Genomic DNA, 14,545 nt, shown 5'->3' with positions numbered 1-14,545 from the left:
TCATGACACCTTATGTTATTTTTGTTTTATTTTTATTTTTGTATATATTAGAATGAGAGCTTTTATTTCTATATCCTTGTAAATATACTCTTTTTTAATGAAAATTATTGTCATCGGTGCTTCACCTTATGTACTTAAGCTTCCTTTTAATCCAATTTTCTCTTAGTTTCATGTGACTACAAAAAGCTAATAGGTACATAATGTCAAAAAGGCACACGATTATCTATCACCAAAGGAAAACAAACAAAAAAAAAAAAAGGAAAAAACAAATGGGCATGTCTTGTTTAAAAAAGATAAAGGAGCACGGAGAGCAGACATTTGGAATCTATTGATAAATTAAAACTTATTTTTCTCTGATCTAATTAAGTCCTGCCTTGCCAGACTGTAATGTTAGGCTTGGGCGAACAAGTTTACTATTTTAATTATATGCTCTCTCCATGCCCAATAAAAGAAGTACATTATTATGCATTGCAAGTAGCTTTGGAAAGATGGTCAGAATGTAATTGGGTTTTGTAGCTTATAAACAATGTGATAATAAAGATCCAATGACACATTGTGTTTGCCATCTACCCCACAGCTTGATTCCTGGATCGAGTACCTAATCGATTCACCATCGATCCCCTCGTGCACACCTCATATTCAACTCCATTATTTCAATGCAACAACCTAACATAACACTGCCATTATATATAATCTTCTCCCTCTCCAACCTTTATCTCATTCCAGATCCAAATATCTCAAAAGCATAAAACAACCAGAACTAAGAAAAATAAAAATAAAACCTTAAAAAGAGAAAAATGGCACCTGGCTTCGTCCGTTCTATCTCGCTTCCTCTTAGCCCAAGTCATAAGAAAGCATCATACCATGTGCGCTCAGTAAGCCTCCCTTGTCAGTCCCACCCCCTCATCTCTAACCTTGAGGAACAAATCCAAGCTGTCCGATCATGGGCCGCAAACCCAGACAGATCACTGGCATGGATTGAGGCTGGCTTAGCACAGATCGAAATGCTTCATATTGCGTTGGAGGATTTTCTCCAACTCACACAAACCCAAGAGACCCTCCGCCAAGCTACCTCATTGGATCAACTCCTTGACGACATACTCCAATTAGTTGATACTTATGACTCATTTGTATCAACCATTGTAAACCTAAAACAGTGCAACTCAGAGGCACAATCTTCAATACGTCGTCAAGATGGAGTTCAGATGTCATCTTCTCTGAGATCACAACGGAAAATTGAGAAGGAGATGTCCCACCTCACATCAGCCTTGAGAGGATTGACCAAGTGCAGGAATTTAGCACTTGCTTCTGATGCAAAAGAGTTGGAGATAGCCGGGATCATGATGGAAGCAATTAGAGCTACTGCTTTTGCTTCAATGGCGCTTTTCACAGAAACTCGGGCATTGTCGACAAAGGCTACTACTGCCTTGAAACCGTTCACAAAATTGATGGGGAACTCAATTGCAACAAAAAGGGCTACCAAGGAGGAAATTAATGCCTTGGCGAGATTAGAAGAGTTTGAAAAATGTATTAGCAATGTAGAGTGCTGTACTAAGCGTGTGTTTAGGAGTCTGATATGTATTAGAGTTTCTCTCCTTAATATCACTACTCCCTCATTGTAAAAATTATATGAAAATGTACATAAATGACAAAAACAATTTTGGCCAGTTGCGTGTTATTAATTTCTTTCAAATTTACAGATTGATTAAATCAACAAAAAGTGTAGTCAAAGATGTAATACATAAGTTGGGGTTGAGTTTCAAGATTCAATAACTTACCATATTACTTGTTTAAATCTCATACATCTGAATCCTTATTTCTTACATCCAGAAATCATTGATAAGCTTGATAAATCACAGTTTTACTATTTATCATTTATGCTTGTAAACCTACTTCAAAAAAAGTAATGCTTGTAAAGCATGTCCTTGCTAATGAACCAGAGCTCATTTGAAGAAGAATTACAGAAAACTTGGTGCTAGTTTATGACACCCATTATGAGCTGTTAAACAAACAACTGGAATCTACTAACAGTTGTGTATCTATCCATCCTTACAAAAGAAAATTATTGGTAGATTTACCATTAGTTCTAAAGAAGGAAAAAATATAGTATGGTTGTTCAATGCAAGTTGTCTTCAAAGAATATTGCACAGTCAATGTTCTCCATTAAAGACAGCAAGGTAGTGCAACAGCTTTTTTTCAAGTCAACAACCGTATGATCAGATCACTTCTTGTGCAAAAGAGCTGCACTATTTAAATCCAGAGTTCCAGACACTATTTAAATCTTTTACACTTATTTAGTCAGTTGTTTGCTCTTCTTAGAGTTTATGATGAACAATTTTTGTCTCCCAGATTTTGATCTAACAGAGCAACATATAACATATTTTCTATGATCTTTATAATATTAACATAATCTCTTAATTAAAGGTTCCAAAAATAACCAAAATTTGGTGACTATTGTCCAATATTGATCTCAATATGGAAATAAAATAAGTTTATTTTAATAAAAAAGGTGAATTGCATATTTGGCCTCGAGCTTCAGACCGGTATTAAAAAGACGTGTTAGTACCAAGCAAAAGAACAAAAACAAAGTTGGTTCTAGCGACAACAACAAACACAGTGGGAAAGGAGACATTTGGAATCTACTGATAATTATTTTGAAGAAAAATCAGGCCTAAGTTCAGTCTTGCCAAACTATTCTGTTGGGTTTGGATTAATTAACAGAAAAGCCAACATTCAATTTTATTGCCTTTGCATTATCCACCTTGAAAATGAAGCGACTACTGTGCATTATCAAGAATAAGACAGGTAAGAGTACGTGGCCGCTCTCTGTAGCTTAATCATACTATTAAATTTTGAAGTTCGTATTAAATGTCTCATTTTGTTTGCCATATCGCACACATATCTTGATTCTCTGATTATGTCCCCTACCTGACTCACTACCTCAACTTGTGCAACTCATAATAGACTCAACAATTTTATAAGCACAGCCTAACTCTCTTCTCCTTAAATACCTTCTTCAACCTCATCAGTTTCAAAGTCATCTTAGATTCAAAAGCTCAAAACAACACAATTTCACAAAAAGGTTGAAGGGAAAAACAAAAAACAAAAGAGTGAAGAATGGCACCTGGTTTTATTCGTTTAACCTCGCTTCCTGTTACCACAGGTCACAAGAAAGCATCATATCATGTCCGCTCAGCGAGTCTTCCATACCGGTCCCACCCCCTTATCTCTAACCTTGAGGAACAGATCTGTGCCACCCGATCATGGGCTGTAAACCCAGAGGAGTCATCAGCTTGGATCGAGGCCGGTCTATCACATATCAAGCAGCTTCAACTAGCCTTGGAAGATTTCCTCCAGCTGTCACAGACCCAAGAGACACTTCGCCAAGCCGCCTCAGTGGATCAATTCCTTGACGACTTGCTCCAGTTGGTAGATGCCTACGGCTCCTTTGTATCAACCATCCTTACTCTAAAAGAATGTCACTCAAATTTCCAATCAGCATTTCGCAGACGGAATGAGGTTGGAATAGCATCCTCTCTCAGAATGAAAAGAAAAGCAGAGAAGGAGATTGCTCAACTTGCCTCTGCTTTTAGATCCATCAGTAAGTGCCGGCATCTAGCACTTTCTACTGATGGCAAAGAGATTGAGATAGCTGGGATCATAATGGAAGCAATTTCAGCAGCTGCTCTTGCTTCCATGGCACTTTTCACTGGTGTAGCGACACTATCGGTAGCTGCTTCCTCGAAGAACAATCCTGGCAGTGGCACCATGAGATCATTAACAAAACCTGCCATAAGCACTTCTTTGATGAAAAGGGCTACAATAAAGGAAGAAGATATTGATTTTTTTCAGAGATTTGAAGAGTTAGATGAATGTGTTATATGAATGCAGAGTGCTTTAGTGAGCGTGTATTTAGGAGCTTGATGAATTCCAGAGTATCACTCCTAAATATCATGACTCCTTGTTTGTAAATAAATCTATATATAGAAGAGAAACAAATTTTGGCCTAAATTTTGAATCTAGATGTGTAAAATTTACTGTTTTATCAATTAGATTTGATCAGGAACTAACAAAGGCTATTGTTGACCGACAAATTGAATAAACATATAATTATACAATTTTGGATCTTCATTATAGCTGGGAGGAGTGGGAGGTCTACCACTTAGCTCCTTTCCAGAAAATATTGACAATTATTTTGAGTTCTAACAATCCAAAAAATTGCACAATGGCAAGGAAGATAGAAAAATAAGGGTAATTATTGCAGGATCACATCACTCCAATGCACATCAGAAGATTCCCGACAAGACAACTGGACTATATTAACAAAACTTCTCGCTCTTTGTATGATAAATTAGAAAACAATTGATCCGTCTTTCAGAAATAAAATGATAATCGTGCATGTGCTCTCCCTTAAACTATAATTAGGAATCAACAACATGTCATCCTTGTACTGTTAACTGCTGTGTAATGCATGTCATAAATCTATTGGTAGGTTTACCATTAGTTCTAGAGCAGTCAATGTTCTCCATTAAGGACAGAGAGGTATTGCAACAGATTTTTTTTCAATTCAACAACCGTATGATTATATCATTTTACTTGTGCAAAAGAGCTGCACTTGGAAGAAGAGTCATTCTGAGAAAAATGGGAAGATCCGGACACTATTTAGTCAGTTGTTCGCTCTTTGTAAAATTTAGGATGAAGACTCTCGATTGTTTGTCTCCCAGTTTTCGATCAAACAGAGCAACATATAACATAATTTTTATGAACTTTATAATATTAACATAAGCTCTTAAAGGTTGGACATTCCACCAAAATTTAGTGAATGTTGTCCAATATTGATCTCAATATGGAACCAAAATAAGTTTTTATTTATATAAATTGGTGAATTGAATATTTGGACCAGAGCTTCATACCAGTGCTAAAAAAGACATGTTTGTACCAAGCAAAACGAAATGAAAAAAAAAAGTACTTCCAGCGACCACCAAACTCAGTGGAAAAAGGAGACATTTGGAATCTACTGATAAATATATTTTACAAAAAAATCAGACCTATAAGTTCAGTCTTCCCAAAATATTCTGTTGGGATTAGATTACTTAACACAGAAACCAACTTTCAATTTTATTGTCATTTCGTTGTCCACCTAGATAATGAGAATTCATATCACCTAAGGTAACAGAATATTTCTGTTTAGATCCAGACCATCCGATCAGAATCTGCACGAATATTAAAGGGGCCTCGTGCATTCAACCTCGGGGCTGGAATTGCCCGGATTCTGATCAGACGATCGTATCTAAACAAAAATATTATGTTACCTCAGTGGATTTGGACTCAGAAAACAGGTAAGTGGAGTACGTGGTGGTTCTCTGTCGCTTACATTATTAAATTTTGAAGTTTGTATTATATGCAGGTTTTGTTTTCCATATCACACACATATCTTTATTCTCGGATCAGGTTGCCTAGCTGACTCACCACCTCAACATGTGCAACTCATAATAAACTCAATAATTTGTATATGTATAGCCTAACTCTCTTCGATCTCCTTAAATACCTGCTTCACCCTCATCAGTTTCCAACTCATCTCAGATTCAGAAGCTCAAAACAACACAATTTCATTACACAAAGCTTGAAGATAAGCAAAATAAAAAAAGAGTGAAAAATGGCACCTAGTTTCATTCGTTTAACCTCACTTCCTCTTAGCACAGGTCACAAGAAAGCATCATATCATGTCCGCTCAGTGAGTCTTCCATGCCGGTCCCACCCCCTTATCTCTAACCTTGAGGAACAGATCCGTGCCACCCGATCATGGGCTGCAAACCCAGAGGGGTCATCAGCTTGGATCGAGGCCGGTCTGTCACATATCGAGCAGCTTCAACTAGCCTTGGAAGATTTCCTCCAGCTGTCACAAACCAAAGAGACACTTCGCCAAGCCGCCTCAGTGGATCAATTCCTTGACGACTTGCTCCAGCTCGTAGATGCCTACGGCTCCTTTGTATCAACCATCCTTACTCTAAAAGAATGCCACTCAAATGTCCAATCAGCATTTCGCAGACGGGATGAGGCTGGAATAGCATCCTCTCTCAGAATGCAAAGAAAAGCTGAGAAGGAGATTGCTCCACTTGCCTCTGTTTTAAGATCCATCAGTAAGTGTCGGCATCTTGCACTTTCTTCGGATGTGAAAGAGATTGAGATAGCTGGGATCATAACGGAAGCAATTTCTGCAACTGCACTTGCTTCCATGGCACTTTTCACTGGTGTAGCGACATTATCAGCAGCTGCTTCCTCGAAGAAGAGTTCTAGCACCATGAGATCATTAACAAAACTGGCCATAAACACTTCTTTGATGAAAAGGGCTACAATAAAAGAAGAAGATATTGATCTTTTTGAGAGATTTGAAGAGTTAGATGAATGTATTATGAATGCCGAGTGCTTTAGTGAGCGTGTATTTAGGAGCTTGATGAATTCCAGAGTATCACTCCTAAATATCATGACTCCTTGTTTGTAAATAAATCTATATATAGAAAAGAAACAAATTTTGGCCTAAATTTTGAATCTAGATGTGTAAATTTTACTGTTTTATCAATTATTTTTAGATTTGATCAGGAACTAACAAAGGCTATTGTTGACCGACAAATTGAATAAACATATAATTATACAATTTTGGATCTTCATTGTAGCTTGGAGGTCTACCACTTAGCTCCTTCCCAGAAAATATTGACAATTATTTTGAGACCTATCAGTAATTGAGTTCTAACAATCCAAAAAATTGTACAATGGCAAGGAAGATAGAAAAATAAGGGTAATTATTGCAGGATCACATCACTCCAATGCACATTAGAAGATTCCCGACAAGACAACTGGATTATATTAACGAAACTTCTCTCTCATTGTATGATAAATTAGAAAATAATTGATCCATCTTTCAGAAATAAAATGATAATCGTGCATGTGCTCTCCGTTAAACTATATTTAGGAAGCAACACTGCAACAACTGTTATGTAATGCATGTCATAAATGATCTTATCCTTGTACTGTTATAAACTAATGTTAGAAAAATAGTTTCCTTAATGTGATTCATTAGTATGATAACGGTAAGGTGGAAATATCCTGTGATTTATCTTTCTTGAGCTATTGCAGGGGACGTTTTTTATATTTTGAGGAAAGCAGCAAATCTATTGCCTCTTTTTATTGCAGACATAAATCATACATTACATGGAGAATGTCTTTAGGAACTATTCATTCAATAATTGCCAGAATCTGTAACAGAATGTGCATTTTACAAGAGAAATCACGTAGTATTGAGTATTGACAATGGAATTAACTTGTAATTTTGCTTAATTAGGTTAAGATGATTTCCCCTTCCATTACTGGTTTATAATATGAGTAAAATGACCTAATCCTTGTTGACTTCAGGAGAGTTGTTGCAATAGCTATCAATCCACTAATTAGGAGAGATTTATTAATGTAATTAACAACTCTAAAAAACATGTGCGTGCTGAACAACCGTATTTAAATTGTTGCTCTATATTTTGTTTTACCTGTTTCTCTATATTTTGTTTTGCTATTGCATTATGCTTCTGAAGCTTTTGGATCTGGACTTAGTTGGAGGCTGGAGAGGTTGAGGATATATAAAGAGAAGCTAATATAGGTTGTTGATTTGCAATTATTGTCGTTTTCAAAAAGAAAAAAAAATTGTAATTATTGAGTTAGTTAAATAAGAGGTGTGCACGAGGGGATCATGCATCTGGTAGAGGACTTCATCCGGAATCAAAGCTGTGAGGGAGATGAGAAACATGATTAGTCATCAGATCTTAGATATCACATTCTGTTTATTGAAGTACGTACCATCCATGTAACTCTGTTTTCTCTTTGATAATGCACATTATTGTATTTCATTTTCAGATGAGCATGGAAGGCATAAAATAAAAATGTTTCTTTGTTCATGGAAACCCAACATAACAGTGTGGCAAGACCAGACTCGGATCTGAATTTAATTATAAAATTTTCAATTAATTAATCAAAGGATTCCTAATGTCTCCTTTCCCTCAACTCGGTGTTTTACCTCTTTTTTTAATTATTTGTTCTTGGTACTCAACAAATGTGTCTCTACCAAAATATGCATAGTTTAGCAATGTATTTGTTGTAATTAAATGATACTCAGAAAGAGATTTTTTTTTTAAATAGAATCAATTTTAATTATTTTAACAGAACAAGCACCATTGAGTTGAGTTTTATAAAAAAAATAGCTCCACCGATCCTAGAAAAAAGTAGAAATAACCAATGCAGATTCTTAGAATAAAATTTAAACTCTAGGGATCGGTGGAGCTGTTTTTTATAAAAACCAAATCAATAGTGCTTGTTTTATTAAAATAATTAAAATTGATTCTATTTTTTTTTAATCCAGAAAGATGAAGTAATGAGAATTCAAAAACAACCCACAACCAGAAATATCAATGTGTCACAACAAGAATGAGACATTTTTCGCGAGGATAAAAAAATGACTTTTTGCGACGGACTACTCTCATTGTTCAATTTTTTATTTTTGCGACGGTACTTTTTGCGACAGACGGCCGTCGTAAATGCATTTTTTCCCTTGGAAAAAGTGTCTACTTTGTTGTAGTGTGTGCTGTGTGTTGATTATCACATACAGTGTTTGGTCAATTAACACATCAGCATATATAGGTCCATTAGATTAATATTGAACTAACTAAATGTGTTCTAAAAGAAGAGAATTGAAGGTTCATGAACTATATAACTAGTAACTAGATGTGAACTTCGCATTGTGTTTTTGGAAAGTTTTGTAAAGCCATTTTAGAGGCCTCCTGTCTAATTTAATAACATGTTGGGATTTTCTAACATTGAAGAGGCAAATTGTAAATAAGAGTTCATATGAAAAATAAATCGAATTTGGTGGAAAAGGTTACTAACAGTAATGATAGTTTTGTTAATTTTATCAATTTTATTAATTTTATGTACCAGTTACAGAAAGTAACCTTGATATTATTTTGAAGAAAACCAACAGTTGGAATATCTTGCGTCTTTTTTATCTCTATTTTATCATCACTAAGAATCAGAATTAGAATCAGAATCGAACCGGATGTCAACATCTGATAAAACTTCAAGTCAACAGTTCATCAGTGAAAGTGTGAAACAAATAAATCAATTGATCCAATTACTGATTTTTTTTAAATACTTATAAATTTATGAGATATAAGTACCACTATAAAAATTAAAAATAATCATGTTTTATATATTAGAAGTTACTATATACATATAAAATAGTGTACTTTAAATGAATTTATAAATTATTAAAAATGCGCGGACTGGGTATGCGTACTAAAATTATTTTTTTATTTTTCGATGTGCACCCTCAGTATGCGCGGCTCAATATTTAAGTTTTCAAAATCCTAATGGTCGATCCGAACCGTTCATCTTGTTCTCCATATTAATATGTATTTGAAGACCAAATTTTACATTTTTTGAAATATTTTTACTATTTTTTTAGATATTTAGAAAATCACTTGATCTGAAAATTCTGGACCATCCAAAAACAGTGATTTTCAATAAATCTAAAAAAATAGTAAACAAATTTCAAAAAATGTAAAATTTGATCTCCAAATACATATTAATATGGAGAACAAGTTGAACGGTTCGGATCGACCGTTAGGATTTTGAAAAGTCAAATATTAAGCCGTAGCACAGGCCAAATCGTAATATGCATAGTAGCATAGACTCACTCTAAAGAGAATGTGTGGAAAGAATTTCTTTACTGTCCCACATCCAACAAATTTGATCAATGTTGCCAGTTAGTACTTAGAACTGACTAATGCACCAACTCTTTCATTTCCCAGGAGTAGAAAATCATCATACCAATCAAGAGTTATTATAAACTGAATATGCAAGCTGTGTACATAAGTATATCGTTCGTGCAAATTTGAAATAGACATGGAAAGAAAATTGCAAAGGACGGTGTTTTATCTTTCATTCATTTCCTTATTTTTGGGATTTAAATAAAGAATTTGAACTCCTTCCAATATCTTAGTCCATTCGTGGTTTGAAACTATATCATATCAGTCGTAGTAATCAAATCACCTTGAAATGTCAGGCAATTGACAGTTTCTTCATTGCTTTTGCTTTAGAAATTGGAAAGCAATGTAAACTGAAAATCTCTCTGGCTGGTACTTCTTTATTTAAAGTTTAAACATTAATTTACATATATTTTATTGGTTATAATTTTTATGATGCAAAAGTACTAATCAAGAAGATTGCAAATAGGTAAGAAATATAGGAAACAGAGAAAATTTATGCTCATTGAACAATTAAGTCAAATATTTCTATACAACATATATACATTTTTTTTTCCTTTTTCCCTTTTAACTCTTTACAAAGATGGAGTCCTGATATTAAGGAGTGAAACCCTTAAGTTTATAAGTTTTCTAAACACCTGTTCACTACAGCTCTCAACATTTCCGATACTCACATCCAATTAATTCTTCTAATTTCTCGGCAACACCAAACTCTTCATCACAAACCGTACTATTAGACAAGGAGTTGAGAGCTAATGTTCTAAACAACCGCATCATGCTAGATGTCTTTGTTGATGAAGCTGAGGCTGACATTGCCGCAACTCCTGAAAATACATTCATAGAAGCAACTGCAGTGGCACCAACTGCTTCCACCAATATCCCAGTAATTTCTGCTTCTGAGGCATCAGAAGTGAGGCCAAGAGGCCGACACTTGGAGACATTCTTCAAGCATGAGGCCAGCTGAGCGATCTCCTTTTCCAAATGCCGTTGCGATCTAAGTGCTGAGATGAGGTTGATTTTATCTGCTCGCCTGATTGCAGATTGCACCTCGCACTGATGCTTCTTTAGGGTGACTAGGTTTGATACAAAAGAGCCGTAAATGTCAGCTAGGAGAAGGAAATTGTCTAGAAGGCTGTCAGTTGAGGCTGCACATTGCAAGACCTCTTGTGTCTGGCTGAGATGTAAGAATTCTTCGAGGGCAGTTAGGAGTGTTTCAATCTGGACTAGACCATTCGCGATCCAGAGTGAAGAGGCATCTGGGTTGGCGAACACTGATCTGATGGCTCGAATTTGTTCTTCGAGGTGTGAGATGATCGGGTGGGAACAGCAAGGGAGACTCACTGATCTTTTGTGGTATGATTGTATGAAACCGCACGGCTATTTTGGTCACTACAACTCAGGCTGAGAGTGAAAGAAACTGATCAACTGAATCCAGGTACCATTTTTCTTCTGGTATTTTAGTGAATTTTTCTCCTTTTAATTTGCCTTGGCTTTTCTTTTGGTGATTTTGAGTTTTTCGACCAGATATGACTTGGGGAGTAGAGGATAGAGAGGGAAAGGTATATAAAGAGGACAGCGTTAGGCTGTGCATTTCAACGTCTAATGGAGTTGAATATGAAGTGTACACGAGGGGATGGTTAATGCGGTAGGGGACTTGATCTGAGAATCAAGATGTTGTGGTATGGCAAAGATGATGTGTAAACAAATCTCAATAATTGCATTTAGTGTAAGCTATGGAGAACCACCACGTAGGTTCATCTTGCATGTTCACCATATGTGTGGATCATAAAAGTATAAAACAATAATGTCTCTGTTTGTTATGAGGTGGGCATGTAGTTCCCTGGAGAAAATAAAATAGTTTGTATAGTGTATACAATTATTTGTAATTCTTATATACTTGAGATCTGAGTCTTGTGCATGTGTTGTTTTTCTATTCATTTGGAAGATTCGAAATGTCGTCCACAGCTATACACTTGTACATCGTTGGTTGAGACCAAGTTGTAAATATTTTTTGGGAATCCACGCGTTTGTCTTTACGCAAATATATGCACATGTTTAGTTATTTAAATAGTTATATACAAAAAAATGCTATTTCATACAAGTGGACCGTCTAAAAAATATTTTTTTTATAAATAGATTTTTATGAAATCAACATGATTATTTTTTTTTTTGGATCGAATTGTTATTTTGGTCTCAGTCATTTTCACATATTTTAAGAAAATAATACGTTGAAAAATTATAAATACATGGGACCAAATTGCCATTTCAGTCTTAAAAAAAGAAAATTTGAAACCGAAATAGTATTTCAGTTCTTATGATTTTTGTAGGAAAATAAAAAAGTAATCATGTTGATTTCATAAAAAAAAATTCCCTAAAATATGTGTTGTTAAGCCCAATTCTGTCAATTAAGACTTATTTATTGTAAGCCTAGAATCAAGATAATGTGTACAAAACTTTCCTTTACTGTCCTGCATCCAGCAAATTTGATGCCTGTTGCCAGTTAAAAGTTAAAACTGAGGAATGCACCAACTCGTTCATTTCCATACAGTAGAAAATCAAAATTCCAGTCAAAAAGTTATGAGTGAGTCTATGGTACTATGCATATCACGGGTTGTTACCGTGCTACGGTTCTATATTCGAGTTTTCAAATTCTAACGGTCGATCCGAACCGTTCATCTTGTTCTCCATATTAATATGTGTTTGGAGACCAAATTTTACATTTTTTGAAAAAAATTTTACTATTTTTTTAGATATTTAGAAAATCACTTGATCTGAAAATTCTGGACCATCCAAAAACAGTGATTTTCAATTAATCTAAAAAAATAGTAAAAAAATTTCAAAAAATGTAAAATTTGGTCTCCAAACACTTATTAATATGGAGAACAAGATGAACGGTTCGGATCGACTGTTAGGATTTGAAAACTCCAATATAGAGCCGTAACACGGTGCCAAATCGTAATATGCATAGTACCATAGACTCACTCAAAAGTTATTGTAAGATGAATATGCAGGCACAAGCAGGTCACACATCAAACTGTACATAAGTATATTATTCGTGCCAATATGAAATTGATAAGGGGGAAAAAAAAATGCAAAAGGTCGGTGCTGTATTTTTTATTCATTTCCCTTCCAATTTTTTTTTTCCTTCTTTTTTGGATTTAAATGGAGAATTTTTAAAACTCCTGGTAAATCTTTGTATAGTCGAGATTTGAATCTAATTTTTATCAGTCGTATTAACCAGATCGCCTTGAAATATCAGGCAATTGGGAGTTTCTTCCTTGCTTTGGCTTTAGAAATTGGAAAGAAATTGAAAATTAATTAATTGATAAATTTCTCTGGCGAGTATTTTTTTTTTTTTTTTTTTTGCAACCATACTGTTATTGTACTAGCTAGGAATTTTTTTGTTATAATTTTGATGTTGCAAAAGTACTAAGCAAGAAGAAGTCAAACAGGTAAGAAATATAGGAAAAGGAGAAAATCTATGCTCATTGAACTAGTCAAAAATTTCTATACAACATCTATACAATTCTTTTTTTTCTTTGTCCCTGTTTTACTTTTACAAAGATGGAGTATTGATATTAAGGAGTGAAACTCTTAAGCTAATAAGTTTCCTAAACACCCGTTCACTACAGCTCTCAACATTACCAATACACACATCCAATTCTTCTAATTTCTCATATGAAACCCTACTGTTAGACATGGAGTTGAGAGCTAATGTTCTAAATAACCGCATCGTTGTAGAAGTCTTTGTTGCTGATGCTGAGGCTGACATTGCCGCAACTCCTGAAATTATATCCATAGAAGCAACTGCAACGGCAATAACTGATTCCACCAATATCCCGGTAATTTCTGCTTCTGAGGCATCAGAAGTGAGACCAAGAGGCCGACACTTGGAGATATTCTTCAAGCACGAGGCCAGCTGAGCGATCTCCTTTTCCGAATGACATTGCGATCTAAGTGCTGAGATGAGGCTGATTTTATCTCCTCGCCTGATTGCAGATTGCACCTCGCACTGATGCTGCTTTAGGGTGACTAGGTTTGATACAAAAGAGCCGTAAATGTCAGCTAGGAGAAGGAAATTGTCTAGAAGGCTGTCAGTTGAGGTTGCACATCGCAGGACCTCTTGTGTCTGGCTGAGATGTAAGAATTCTTCAAGGGAAGTTAGGAGTGTTTCAATCTGGACTAAACCAGCCTCGATCCAGACTGAAGAGGCATCTGGGTTGGCGAACACTGATCGGATGGCTCGAATTTGTTCTTCCAGGTGGGAGATAATCGGGTGGGAGCGGCAGGGGAGACTCACAGATCTTTTGTGGTATGAAGCCGCACGGTTATTTTTTCCACTACGACTTGGGCTGAGAGTTAGAGAGATTGATCGGTTGAATCCAGACACCATTTTTCTTTCTGGTATTTTAGTCAATTTGTGTTCTTTTAATTTGCCTTGGCTTTTCTTTTGGTGGTTTTGAGTTTTTGGACCTGATATGACTTGGAGAGTAGAGAGGCGCGCGCAGGTATTTAAAGAGGACACCGTTAGGTTGTGAATTTCAACTAATCCTGTTTGAATATGAAGTATTATACATACACTATACACGAGGGGGTGGTTAATGCGGTAGGGGACTTGATCCGAGAATCAAGCTAGCTGTTGTGGTATAGCAAAGATGATGTGTAATCAAATCTAAATAATTGCATTTAGTGTAAGCTATAGAGAACCACCACGTAGTCCATCTTGCATGTTCACCATCTGT

The 14,545-nt window shown here is 35.5% G+C and overlaps 4 protein-coding genes across 4 annotated transcripts; 3 read left to right on the top strand and 1 right to left on the bottom strand.

Moving 5' to 3' along the window:
- Positions 1 to 506: 506 nt before the first annotated feature.
- LOC144557360 (uncharacterized) lies at positions 507 to 1,667 on the top strand. The gene has a single exon (XM_078305925.1). It carries the CDS (start codon positions 798 to 800, stop codon positions 1,620 to 1,622), a length of 825 nt encoding a protein of 274 aa, XP_078162051.1. The 5' UTR covers positions 507 to 797; the 3' UTR covers positions 1,623 to 1,667.
- An 886-nt stretch (positions 1,668 to 2,553) lies between these two features.
- LOC144557141 (uncharacterized) lies at positions 2,554 to 3,885 on the top strand. Its single transcript, XM_078305669.1, has one exon. The coding sequence runs from the start codon at positions 3,118 to 3,120 to the stop codon at positions 3,883 to 3,885; it is 768 nt and encodes a 255-aa protein (XP_078161795.1). The 5' UTR covers positions 2,554 to 3,117.
- A 1,669-nt stretch (positions 3,886 to 5,554) lies between these two features.
- LOC144556853 (uncharacterized) lies at positions 5,555 to 6,542 on the top strand. Its single transcript, XM_078305329.1, has one exon. The coding sequence runs from the start codon at positions 5,657 to 5,659 to the stop codon at positions 6,500 to 6,502; it is 846 nt and encodes a 281-aa protein (XP_078161455.1). The 5' UTR covers positions 5,555 to 5,656; the 3' UTR covers positions 6,503 to 6,542.
- A 3,749-nt stretch (positions 6,543 to 10,291) lies between these two features.
- Positions 10,292 to 14,388, bottom strand: LOC144557140 (uncharacterized). Its single transcript, XM_078305667.1, is given in 3 exon segments — positions 10,292 to 10,486; positions 10,488 to 11,180; positions 13,423 to 14,388. Coding segments are annotated over 3 exon segments (1,575 nt in total). The 5' UTR covers positions 14,197 to 14,388; the 3' UTR covers positions 10,292 to 10,378.
- Positions 14,389 to 14,545: the final 157 nt, after the last annotated feature.

This window comes from Carex rostrata, chromosome 7 (assembly GCF_964058835.1).
Source record: "Carex rostrata chromosome 7, lpCarRost1.2, whole genome shotgun sequence".
NCBI lineage: Eukaryota > Viridiplantae > Streptophyta > Magnoliopsida > Poales > Cyperaceae > Carex > Carex rostrata.
The sequence above is the reverse complement of the archived record's forward strand: the minus strand, read 5'-3'. Positions and strand labels throughout refer to the sequence as shown.